This window comes from Balaenoptera physalus (genome assembly GCF_965194825.1).
Source record: "Balaenoptera physalus genome assembly, chromosome: 6".
Classification (NCBI taxonomy): Eukaryota; Metazoa; Chordata; class Mammalia; order Artiodactyla; family Balaenopteridae; genus Balaenoptera; species Balaenoptera physalus.
Window position 1 is genome coordinate 44,494,670 of NC_138885.1, and position 13,042 is coordinate 44,507,711.

At 35.8% G+C, this 13,042-nt stretch overlaps 1 protein-coding gene and 1 long non-coding RNA gene across 3 annotated transcripts in view; one reads left to right on the plus strand and one right to left on the minus strand.

Moving 5' to 3' along the window:
- The window catches only part of LOC309662475, a 653,064-nt gene that overhangs the window by 485,689 nt on the left and 154,333 nt on the right, over positions 1-13,042 (minus strand). The gene's annotated exons all lie outside the window — the stretch shown is intronic.
- EPC2 (enhancer of polycomb homolog 2) overlaps positions 1-13,042 on the plus strand; it is a 105,186-nt gene that overhangs the window by 32,943 nt on the left and 59,201 nt on the right. For both annotated transcript variants that reach the window (XM_082464983.1, XM_082464982.1), the window contains exon 2: positions 7,033-7,192. In XM_082464983.1, the coding sequence (XP_082321109.1) occupies positions 7,033-7,192 (160 nt within the window). The remainder of the gene's footprint in view (positions 1-7,032; positions 7,193-13,042) is intronic.

Consider the following 13,042-nt stretch of genomic DNA (forward strand, 5'->3'; position numbering starts at 1 on the left):
CCAGGACTTACTAATCTTATAACTGGAATTTTGTACCTTTTGACCACCTTTACCCATTTCCCTATTCCCCACCCTCCTTGTAGTATCTTTGTCTGATTTTAGTATCAAGTTAATACTGGCCTCATAAAATGAGTTTGGAAGTTTTCCCTTCTCTTCAGTTTTTTTTTGTTTTTTTTTTTTTTAAGATTTTGAGAAGGATTGTAGATGAGTCTTTAAATGTTGGTGGAATTCTCTAGTGAAGCCATCTGTTGATGAGCTTTCCTTTGTTGAGAGGTGTTTGATTACTGATTGAATAGGTTCAATATCTTTACTGTAGTTCACGGTTTTAATTTTTTCGTGATTTAGTCTTGGTAAGCTGTATATTTCTAGAAATTTATGTGTTTCTTCTGAATTATCCAATTTGTTGTTGTATAATTGTAGTAATCGCTTATGATCCCCACCGCACCCCTCACCCCCCACCCCGGCCACCCTCGTGGCATCAGTTTTAATGTCTCTCCTTCAGTTCTGATTTTTGGTATTTGAGTGTTTCTTAGTTCGTGTAGGTAAGGGTTTGTCAATTTTGTCGATCTTTTCAAAACAACTTTTAGTTTTGTTGGTGTTTTTTAAATTTCTCTATTCTTAATTTCATTTATTTCTGGTCTAATTTTTATTATTTCCTTTCTTCTACTGACTTTGGGTTTTGTTTGTTCTGTTTCTAGTTCCTTGAGGTGTAAAGTTGGGTTGTTGATTTGAGATCTCTTTTAATGTAGGTAGAAATTTATTGCTATAAACTTCCCTCTTAGTATTGCTTTTGCTGCATCCCTTAAGTTTTGTTATGTTGTGTTTTCATCTTCATTTGTCTGTTTTCTAAATTCCTTTGTAATTTCTTTCTTGACCCATTGTTCAAAAGTATGTTGTTCAGTTTCTACATATTTGTGAATTTTCCAGTTTTCCCTTTGTTCTTGATTTCTACTTTAATTCCATTGTGGTTGGAAAAGATACTTGATGTAATTTCAGCCTTCTTAAATTTGATAAAACTTGTTTTGTGGCCTAACATGTGGTCTGTCCTGGAGAATGTTCTGTGTGAGCTTGAGAAGAATGTGTACTCTGCTGCTGTATGAAGTGTTCTGTTTATGTCTGTTAGGTTCAGGTGGTCTTTGTGTTGTTCAAGCCCTCTGTTTCCTTATTGATATTCTTTCTGGTTAATGTATTCATTATTGAAAGTGGAGTATTGAAATCCCCCTGACTCAATAATTTCAAATGACCTCTCCTTGAGTCCACTAATTCTTTCTTCTGCTTGATCCATTCTGCTGTTGAACCCCTCTGGGTGGATTTTTTTTTTTTTTTTCCCCAATTCAGTTACTGTAATTATCAGGTCCAGATTTTCCATTTGGTCTTTTTTATGTTTTCTATGTCTTTCTTGATATTTGCATTTTGTTCATGCATCATTTTCCTTGATTTTGTTTAGTTGTCTATTTGTGTTCTCTTTTAGTACATTGAACTTTATTAAGACGATTATTTTAAACTTTTATTGTCAGAAAATTCACAGATCTCCATTTCTTTAGGGTCAGTTTCTGGAGATTTATTTTGTTCTTTTGATTGACCCATTTGTTTTCCTGTTTTTTTCATGTGCCTTTAATTTTTGTTGTAATTTGTGCATTTGAAAAAGTAGCCACCACTCCCAGTCTTTATGAATTGGCTTCGTACAGCCTTTACCAATCAACTCAGGTAGGGAGTCTGGAAACCCCTCAAACCCTTTTTGGAGATACATCTTCTCTGGGCATCTGCACATAATTTCCCAGTTAGAGAGGTTTACTGGTTTCTTTATCAGGATCTTGTTGTAATCTTTTGCTCCCTCTGGTGTTTGTCAGTGGTACTTTAAGTTTTCTGGTGTTGCAACAAGACTCTAAGTTCTTTTTTGTTCTCCACAACCCCCAGGCATCCAAAGAATGCTGGTTCAGTCAGCCTTCTGAGTTAAGTGAGACAGAAGATAGTCCCTTGGGCAACTCCCCAAAAAGCTGGAATGTTAGACACACGGTCCACTCTTCTCTTTCCCTCCCAAGGGAGAAGCTGTGAGCAGAATGTTTTCTCCTGATTGCTCCAAACAGTATCAAATCTTGTATGGTTATGCAAGTTCTCGTGTGCCATTTTGCTCCCTGTTGGGCTTTTTTGGATAAGTAGATTCATATCTTTTATCTTAAATACTAGTTCTGTTGCATTTTCTCTTTTTCATTTTGTTCTTTCTTCAAGGATTCCGATTATATGAATGTCATTTGTTCTTTGCCTGTTTTTATATCCTATCATTTTCTTTCTTACTCATTTTAGTTCTTTTTTCACCTTATTTTTATTCTCTTGATTATTTGACAGCCTTTATATAACATACTTATGTCTCTGTTTGAGTACATTTTGCATTGGGTTTCTAGTAATTTTAGTTTTCATCTCTGAGGTAATTGTCTTTTTCTTTCTTTCCTGAGTTCAGTCAACTCTTGCCATTTTTTTTCCCTGAGTTTTTTGCCCCCTTATCTGATTTTAGTTTTTAAGTTTCTTATTCAGGTGATTTTTTTTTTTTTTTCATATCCCTAAGTGTTTCTTTCAGGGATATTTAAGTTTGGGACATTCTTAGTTTTCTTCTCCACCTCCACTTTGGAGTAGAGAGAGTTCATTATTAGATGTATAGTTGAATCTCGTTTTTGGGGTTTTAATAATAGTAATAGACTTACTAGGTTTTTTTCTGTTCGTTTTTTGTAGATTCAGGGTGGTTCACAACATTCCTAGTTCAATGGTGCCATCTTCTGTCTGTGTAGACTGTGTAGCATAATCTGCTTTTGAGGAGTAGGCAGAGAATAGCTTGTCTCGTTCTGGCTCTTTCTAGCTAGTATTTCAAAATCTCCGTCATTTGGTTTTCTGCAGGATAGGTGAGGTGGTCTCAGTTTTTATCTTTTTCTTCTCTGCAAGGATCTGAAACTTCCTCTTTTGATTTTGATCTCCCAGAATTTTGCGGTATTCTGTTTTGTGCTGATGGCTCATCTCTAATTCAATTTGTTATAGTGGCTTTTTAAGTTTCTTAGTCCTTTACTAGTAAGTTTACTATTATAGTGAGGTAGAGTAGGTAAATGTAGTTATTCAGTCAGGTATCTTTAATTGGGAATTTTGGATGTAAATTTTTAAAACATCAACGAATAATGTTTGACTTTGTATGCAGCCTAACCCAATAGATTCTGAAACCCTACAAGTTGGGGCATGAGCTTGGCAAGATGGAAAAGAGACATACAAATAAAGATTCAAATTTCAGTCCTGCTGATTTCCATCATAGAAATCATAGAGTCTTAGTTTACTCATCTCCAAAAGAAAAAATATTTCTACTCTGTCCCTGTAGGGTTGTGCCTGATACTTATTATACATGACTAGAAGTCATTAATTATTTAGCGTCTTTTAGTTTGCATTTAACGGCTTTTCATGTAATTTCATGTGTTACTAGGAAAAGTGTAAAGTACAGAGAAAGTATAATATTTCTAGGGAAACACAAAAAGTGTTTAGGTATAATATGGTAGGTTTCAAAAGGATATTTCAGAATGTCAAAGTAACCATGACAAGTGATTTTTGTGTATTTTGGTGGAGAGTTCTTTCATTTAAGATGTTAAACTTTTATAGCATTTTTCTTTTTCTTTTTTTTCTTAAGTTTATGAAAGAAGTGTAGATTTACTATTTACTATAGAAAATTTCTGAAACTGCAAAAGGGGACACAGAAGAAATAATTATAGCATTTTGTGGAATGTTCTATTCTGTATTCTTCCAGGCTTTTTTCGTGTCAATAGAGGTCTAAATTATGTTGTTTTTTACTACTACCTAAGAGTTCCATTTTATGGATATGCTAAGTCTGTATTTATTGCTATTTAGACTTTTTTTTTTTGGTGCTATAAACAGTGCCATGATGAGCATTTTCATTTAGTCAGTGTTGCCCATTTGTTTGTTGCCTTTTGATGAATTCCATTAGTGGAGTTAGGGGGTCAAAGGCATGCTTTTTTAAAGGAAAGGAAATTAGGTAGTGCTTCGTTTTTAGTTATTTTTAAAAATTAGGTAACCTCACCAGTGTATGATGCAGCATGTAACAAGGAATCAGCATTACTCCTGTCAACATCTTCCCCCAATAAAATGACAAATCAAAACTGTGGTACCTACTTTGAGCCTTTTGTATGTTTGCCACTGATTATCGCTATTATATGAAACATGGTCCTCAAGAAGCCATATCATTGTTTTTTTTCTGACTTTTTTGGATTGAGAGACTGATAATCTGGGGAAGGTAATGATAGCTGAGAATTTATTCTTTGAGGTAAATTTGGTCTGTAGATTAAAATGGGGGAGGTGTCATGATCTGGCTCCTTAATTTCTGGCTTCATCTGTCATCTGTAGGCCGCGTTAAGAAGGGAGTCATCCATGATCTGTTTTTAAGTTTTTTCATTTGTAAAATTAATGTTAAATCTTAATCTCTTAAAGATATATTTCAAAAATTGGATAATACCTAAAAATGTTTTGTATTTAGGGCAAAGTCAAATATATATCAAAAGAATCTCTTCAAATAAAAAATGTGCTCAGTTTCCTTTTTTCACCTGTGTCTGTAGATTATTAGCATTACAAGAACATGGTTTTTTATCTGCCAGACTTTTCTAATAAGGATGGAATAGTCAAGGAACACTGGAATCAGAGTCCTGAAATTTGGCTCTCTTATATATCATTCCTATTTGCTAAGAGCAAGTCACTTGTTTCTTGAGTCTCATTTACAAAATGGGATAATATCTACGCCTGTGTCCCAAGATTGTAAGGAGCTAATAGACATGTGATTGTGGATGTACTTCGAGAGCTATAAAACATTACATAAATGCAGGGTGGCATTGCATATTGCATCACTTTCTTTAACTGGGAGAGGTGAAATATCATGAAGGAAATAGGAAAGTATAGGCTTAAATAATGCTAGAAATTGCCAATCTCAGTCAAGGCCTGGCTTCCTAGTTTCTTGATGCTGTTTGTTTGCATGTTTGATCCCATCACAACTTCTTAGATGATAGTAGTTTTTATATGGGGAAATGTACTTAGTGCTCCAACTTGGGATTCTACCCTATGAAGAAAAATGTATTTCTTCCTTGCACTGAAGGTGAAGAAACAGATCTAAGCCAGCACCCACCCTCATGTCCCTTTGTTCAATATTTGCCTTTTATTGAATGTCTCTGGGCTTTTGTCCATTTTGGATATTCTGTTTTCTCTGCCTGAGTTGTTTTCTTCTTTTCCTCTTTTGCCTTGCTAAAAATCCCTGTTGATCCTAAAACTCTTAGTTTACATTTTACTTCCTTTGGACATCTTTATCTATCCTCCCAAAACGAGTGGTTTGACTAATTGAAAAGAGATATGCTTGTCAAGCTCAGATCACATACTCAGGTACCACTACCTAAGTTCCTTAATGGCAAAGTCTGTCTCTCATTCACTCATAATTCTCAGGGACAGGAGTAGTATCTGGTGTCTTCCAGGTACTCTGAAATGTGTTGAAAGGATGGCTACTGATAAGTAAATCTTAATTTATGCATTGCAGCATAGCCAGTACTCTTTCTTTTTTTTTTTAATTGGGGTATAGTTGTTTTACAATGTTGTGTTAGTTTCTACTGCACAACGAAGTGAAGTAGCGTTCCCTGTGCTATATAGCAGGTTCTCATTAGTTATCTATTTTATACATATTAGTTAGTGTATATATGTCAGTCACAATCTCCCAATTCATCCCACCTCCCCCTCCCCGCTTGGTGTCCATACATTTGTTCTCTGCACCTGTGCCTCTATTTCTGCCTTGCAGACAGGTTCATCTGTACCGTTTTTCTAGATTCCACATATATGCATTAATATATGATATTTGTTTTTCTCTCTCTGACTAACTTCACTCTGTTTGACAGTCCCTAGGTCCATCCACGTCTCTACAAATGACCCAATTTTGTCCCTTTTTATGGCTGAGTAATATTCCGTTGTATATATGTACCACATCTTCTTTATCCATTTGTCTGTTGATGGGCATTTAGTTTGCTTCGATGACCTGGCTATTGTAAATAGTGCTGCAGTGAACATTGGGGTGCATGTGTCTTTTTGAGTTATGGTTTTCTCTGGGTATATGCCAGTACTCTTTTAGGTAAGGAAATAACAGAAGGCCTCTCTGATGAGATGAGACTTGAAGGAATTTCAGAAACAATCCATTTGGATATTTAGGAACCTTAAAGGAGAGGAGGAGTGTGGCTAGAATAAAGTTTGGGAGGAGAAAAGTAAGAAATAAGGTCAGAGAGGTATAAAGCCTTTTAAGTCGTTGAGTGATTTTAACCTTTAATCTAAATATGAAGGGGATCCTTTGGGGAATGACATGACCTAATTTACTACCTTCCACAAGGTAAAGGTGCTTTGTTGGGAATGGTCCATAGGGGGTCAAGGGAGAAAGTGTCCATTAAGTGGTGGAGGTAATGAAAAGTTACTAGAATCTGGGTGTATTTTATAAGAACTTTTTGTTTCACCTTTGTTAAAGAATATTTCCTGCCATGATAATAATATAGTCTGTTGAATATAATTTTATCTTTTCTTTGAGTTATTCAGAATTTTGTACTGTTGAAGTTTGAGATATATAAATGCAGAAGATACTTAAAATCTGTGATACAAATTCTTTTCCTGTTATTTGCATGTTTTTCTGTAATCTGGTTATTGGTGATAAACACCTCAATTAATTTAGCAAATGGGATCGATTTTCTTGTAATGTTAAATTCTTGAGATGTTAAATTCTAGTTTGTGAATATTTAATCTTTTTTTAAAAAATCCTACTTATTAAAATTGTAATCATCTAACGTGGTATCAGTATGAGTACAAGTATTAAGGGAGAATGATAGCAATGTTTTCTGAAGGTCTGTGGCAAAGGAACTGTTTAGAATTGATTCTTAAAGCACTGTGCAATTATTAAACAAAGTAAATTGTAAATAGAATTTTGCATTGAATTGACATTATTAAAACAACTCATGTTGCCTACTTTACATTTTCCAGGAACATCATTTACAGCGAGCTATTTCAGCACAGCAAGTGTTCAGAGAAAAAAAAGAGAGCATGGTCATTCCAGTTCCTGAGGCAGAGAGCAATGTCAACTATTACAATCGCTTGTACAAAGGAGAGTTTAAACAGCCAAAGCAGTTCATTCATATTCAGCGTAAGTTTGTTAATTCATTGTTTTCTGTTTGTAATTTAAATTTATCAACCAGTGCAAAATCCTTTCTTTTCGCCCAAAGAGATTTTAATTTTTCAGTTCATACGCACTGATTTATAGAAATGTTAAACATGAAAGAATAAAATCCCTCTATGCTTACATCTCAACTTCAAGATCATTTTGAGTGTGAGTTGCATTTGGAACGTTTGATAGTTATGTAGTGTAGGATTTTCTGTAGCACTTATACTTTATTATATAGCTAAAAGGTGGTAGATTACCATACCCAAATAAAAATTTATTTTTCAAGGCCTAGTGGCAATTATGCTGATTAGGGGCAAGTCTTCTAAAATTTTTAGAATTAGATCCTACACCTCTACCTTCATGTAGTTTTTATGGAATTCTAATTCTGCCTCCTTTGATCCTCTTATTTTTCTCCCCATTGTTACTATTTAAATGATCACTGTCTCTTGCCTTAAAACTGTTTCACTGATCTCCTGACTGTTCTATTTACTATCCACCATCTCCTATCCTTACCCTCTTCTAACCTATCTTCTCCACAAGGTCCACTGGCACCAGAGTGGTCTTCCTAAAGTGTCCGTCTGATCAAATCATGATCTGGCTTAAAATCCTACTGTTGTTCTTTATTCTACAATAGGAATTTTCAGCTAATTTTGCAGACAGAATGCTGGTGTCTTGGTATCTTGTCTGGCTGTGTTTAAAAAAAAAATAACCTTGAATAGTTTGTGAACATAGGGATTCTAGGGCTGTGCTTCAGGCCTGCCTGTATGAGAATCTCTGGTATGCAGCCTGGTAATAAGTATTTTTAAAAAGTTCTCCAGGTGATTCTGAAACATCTCCAGATTCAAGGCTGACTGTAAGATCTACTATTTTTCATCAATTCTAAGATGTGCCTTTGTCACGTTTGAAATGAGATTACATCTTAAATTGCTTTTGGATTAAAGTCTGGTTTGTCTAAAGAGAATTTCTACTTGTTTTTGCCAGTCATCTGGGGACCAACCTGAGACCACCTTAAAGTCTTTACTTTTTTGTTTTGTTTTATTTGTTTGTCTTTGGACCACACTGGTAGCTTTAGTTTTATTTGTTTGTTTTTTTAGACCACACAAGTAGGCTGTAGACCTACCTGCTTGGAATTCAGTTCTCAGCGAGAGATTTTTCCCCTCTCCTTCCACCTAAGGGCAAGTTGAGAAATATAGTTTCATGCTGTTCCTTTCTACATGGCTGTTTTATTTCTTTATCTTACACTGAGGCTGTTGCCCTTTGGTAGTATAGCTTTATGCAGGAGTATTCTATTAAATTTATTGATAGACCCCAATATAAAGCTTTTTTTTTTTCTTTCTTGCAGTACATGAAGTAATGGTGCATCTTATATAGATTTGACAGAATTCAGTAATAGCCAAATTCTCTAATTCGAGTACAAGGCCCTTTGTGATTTGTTACCTGCTACCCCTTTAACCTCATTTCCTGTTGCTCTTTGCCTCACTCTTTGCACCATAGGGAATAACTTAAAATTATCCACATTTGCCTGTTGTTTCACATTTCCTTGCATATGCTATTCAAGTCTTCTTTCCCTTTCTGTAGCTCATTTAAGACCTAACTCCCTTTTGAAGCTTACCCTGATTTCTCATTCTACCTCTCTTCTTTGCTTATCTTAGCACCTTGTACATACCTCTATCAGAGGACTCAGCATACTTTATTGCAATTGTTTGTAGCCATTCTTTCTCTCCTTTTAGACTGTGAGCTCCTTGAGGGCAGGGACTATGTTTTATTTTCCCTTTGTATCTTTAGTGTTAAATGCATGGCTTATAGATGCTCAATAAATGGCATGTTTGTTGACTGGTTCAATTGTTTTTAAATGGCTTAAAAGCCCTTAGGTGTCAGAACCATTTTCCAGAGACTTTTTCCCTAAGCATTCAAGAGAAATACACTTGCAAAAATTACTTGTGTGATTTGTTTCCACTATGTCTTTGACTTTGAGTCCCTTTAGAGTGTTGAATTTTCCTTGGCTTTGTATCAGGAACGAGATAGCTGTTCTTAATATGAATTTTAAGGAGTTTTCAAGCCAACGTATCCCCTCCCCCCTTTTTTGTATTTTAATAACAATGTAGCTGGACAATAGGACCATTTGTAAAAGCCATTGTAGGAAACTGGAACCAGAAATTGGATGTAACCCATCTGGGTGGGGCCCATTAGATACAATAAACATTAATCTTGTGTTGTTTTTTTCATTTCATTTTATTCTATTGTTGTAATAAATGGAATAAAAATAATAGAAAATTATTTTAACTTTCATTTTTTCTCTTTTAGTCTGTCAGCATATATATTTTATAAACTATACTAAATTGTACTACACATACAATTTTTTTCCTGCCTTTTCTACATATATTTTAAGTTCCTCAGGTTTTTATACAGTCTCCTATTGTCATTTTCAATGTATATATAATTTTCTATCATATTTATATTCCATTATTTGCTTACCTCTATGCCTATTATTGACCTTAAGTTTATCTGTACTAAAATTTAAACTCGTTATTGTTGACTCTTTTTTCAAGGAAGGCTTGATATAACTTCTTTCTAAGTCCTTGAATACAAGGAATTTCAGAAAATATTGCTCTGGATTTTTCTTTTTCTTCTTTTAATGATAGATTTGAAAGAATCGCCTCCCATTTCCCTGGCTAGAAAAACACAGTTGCCACAGTAGGGCGGCTTAGCTCAGGCCCATCACATTGCTTGCCTGGGCTTTGGCAGACACCTTTGTATTGGTCTGCCAAAGTATTGTATTGTATTGCTCTGCTCTAGTCTTTGTACCTTCCAGTCATCCACACTGCCACTGTTGTGATTGGTACCCATTTAGAATTTTTCAAAGACTCACTGTTGCCTGTGGGATAAAATTTTAACATATTTGTGTGGTGTTTAAGGCCCTCCTTTGTGCCTGTCCAGTCACAATTTGCTGTGTGTTCTTCCACCATGACATCAGCCTCATTGAAATGAACTGTTGGAGGTCTGTTTCCTCCACTAGACTGTAAGTTCCTCTGGAACAGAAGCTGCATCTCATTCTCCGTACAGTCCTACACTACAGTCTCAGAACACCGCGCCCCACCCCCCATTCCTCTAACCCTTCACACTTCCAGCTACAATAATAATGAGCTCCTTTTAGATCTCTGACTTATCTCTTATTTTTTCATGCCTCCAGGCCTTTACATAGCCCTTTACTTCTCTTCTCCTCTTTTTAAAATACAACTTGTTCTTCAAGGCTCGTCTCCAGGACTACCTTTAGGAGCCTTTTCCTGACCCCTCTAAGCAGAGTTCTTGGCACTGTTTACCTCAAGCCCTCCTGTGTTGTGTGCATCGACCACCTGCAGTTGTGATTGTTTGCCCTCTGTTGCTTCACTAGGTCATAAGGCTCATTGAGAGGAGGGACTTCTTTTTTCCCTTTTAATTTTACTGCTTACTGTAGTACCTAGCATATGATTAGGTATGCAGTTAAATATTTGCCAAATAAATCAGTGAATGAATGGTGAAGATATAAGCGTACACATCATGACTTTTTTGAGACATCGATCTCGTAGGACTCAAAATTGTATACAGAATTAAATACAAAAATGAAATTATTGGTGTGTACAGTGAAATTGAGAGACCTGCTCTGTGGATCAGGTTAAAAATTGAGCTCACTTATTCACCAACAGTGTCATTTTAGGACAAAAAGTGTCTACCAAGAAGGAGTTAGGAGTGGAATGACTCCAGTCTTGTTGTGGATGTGAGATAAACCTGCCTATTCTTTCCTGTCCCTTTCGGTACCAGTTCACCATAGTAACCCATATTGGTATTCTGGGGAACTTATTTAATCACAACACATTGTGGTGTTCTGACCAGGTCGAAAGCATCTTGGTGACCTATAGTTGTTGATGACCCTAGATACTCAAACTGTTCCTCATTTAAGCTAATTCTACACATTGGTCAGTTGTGTGACATACAGAAAATGCTACTTCTGTTTTACTTACTGTTATAACAAATTTACTTTGGGTACCTCAACCCAGATGTTAAAATTCTTTCATTCCTTTTGGAGTTTAAGAACTTCATTAAATTCAAGATCCAAACTTTTTTTTTTTAAGGAAATGACTTTGTTTACATTGCAGTAAATTCTTTATTTTGACCTCCTATTACCCCTTTTACTTAATATCATATTTTACAGTATCTCAGAATTTTAGAAAGTGAAGGAACTTAAGATATTGTTTCATAAGTATTCTGTAGTTAATTTATGTCCAGTTTCAAACTCAATTAAATGCTTCTTTGAAACAGGACTCCTTTGCTTGTTTTGAAATGAAGGTTCACTTCCCCTTCTCAGTGCATTACTCCTACAAACACAGATCAGTAGAATGTCTCACCTGTTTCTTGGCTGAAAGAAAGAGTTCAGGAGAAAGAATTGGTGGGGTAGCACCCCTTGTTATCTGTCAGGCAGGGAGAGGAACCCACTCAAAGGAAACTGAATTCTGCTGTTTGTGTCTGCAGCCAACATCTTAAGCCCTGGGAAGGTGCCTGTCCATGTGTGTACACTGCCGTACACCTCAGTACACTTGAAACTGACTCCTCAGTTCAGTGAAGCTGGCCATTGTCAAGTCTACAATTGGAAAAGAAGAAAAATTCTGCTTATTTAGTGTAAGGTGGACGTATGTATTCTACTAGGTTTTCAGCAGGAGTGAGACAGATGCTGATCTAACATCCAACTTTAATTTCATTATCCTTGGAATGTTTTTTGCTGTTCTCCCTATTAAACAAAAATGATGATAACTGACCTTTTGCTTTGGCAGGACAAATATGTTTTGATTGGCAAGAGTTGGAGAAGATACCAAATGAAGAGCATTGTTTTGTTTATACAGTAAAACTTTTTGGTGGAAAGGATGCATTCTAGGAACATTATTTCTTGTAAAAATGTCACTGGATATCTGTTAAGAAATCAAATTGAGCAGAAATGACATCACACATTTAAATAAATACCAGAAAAACCATGCCACAAGTATAGGAGTGGATTGTATCAGATTTGTGGACAACACATTCCAGGTGAAGCTAGATTCCAGGTTGAGGTGGTTAGAGGAGTGATATGAGGGGCAGTGAGCAAGGTCAGGCCCTGAGGGCAACCTACATTCAGATTAGCTGGCTTTAAGGGTCTTCCTCTCTTCTCAAGATTGTGCTAAGCCTCCTATCCTTGGATAAACCTGTGAGTGTGGGCAGTAGTGCTAAAATGGTAGAGTAGTATCTGGGTAACTACTAATCCAGGAAAGGATGAGGAGCCCTAAAACTTAGAAAATTACATATTAAGTAATTCCAGGTATTTGGGAAAACAAAATAATCATTTGACAGTCTGGGATAGAGAGGTGAAAGAGAAGTCTGAGTACAAGGAGCATGCCCCTCGGGCCTATATGCATTTACTTATGTCCACTATTTTAAAAAAATTACCAAGGGCATTTTTCACAGAACTGGAACAAATACTTTTAAAATGTGTGTGGAAACAGAAAAGACCCTGAATAGCCAAAACAATCTTGAGAAAGAAGAACAGAGCCGGAGGAATCATGCTCCCTGACTTCTGACTATACTACAAAGCTGCAGTAATCAAAACAGTATGGTACTGGCACAAAAACAGACACGTAGATCAATGAAACAAGATAGAGAGCCCAGAAATAAACCCACTTGCTTATGGTCAATTAATCTACAACAAAAGAGGCAAGAATATACAATGGAGAAAAGACAGTCTCTTCAATAAGTGGTGTTTGGAAAACTGGACAGCTACTTGTAAAAGAAGGAAATTAGAACATTCTCTAACACCATATACAAAAATAA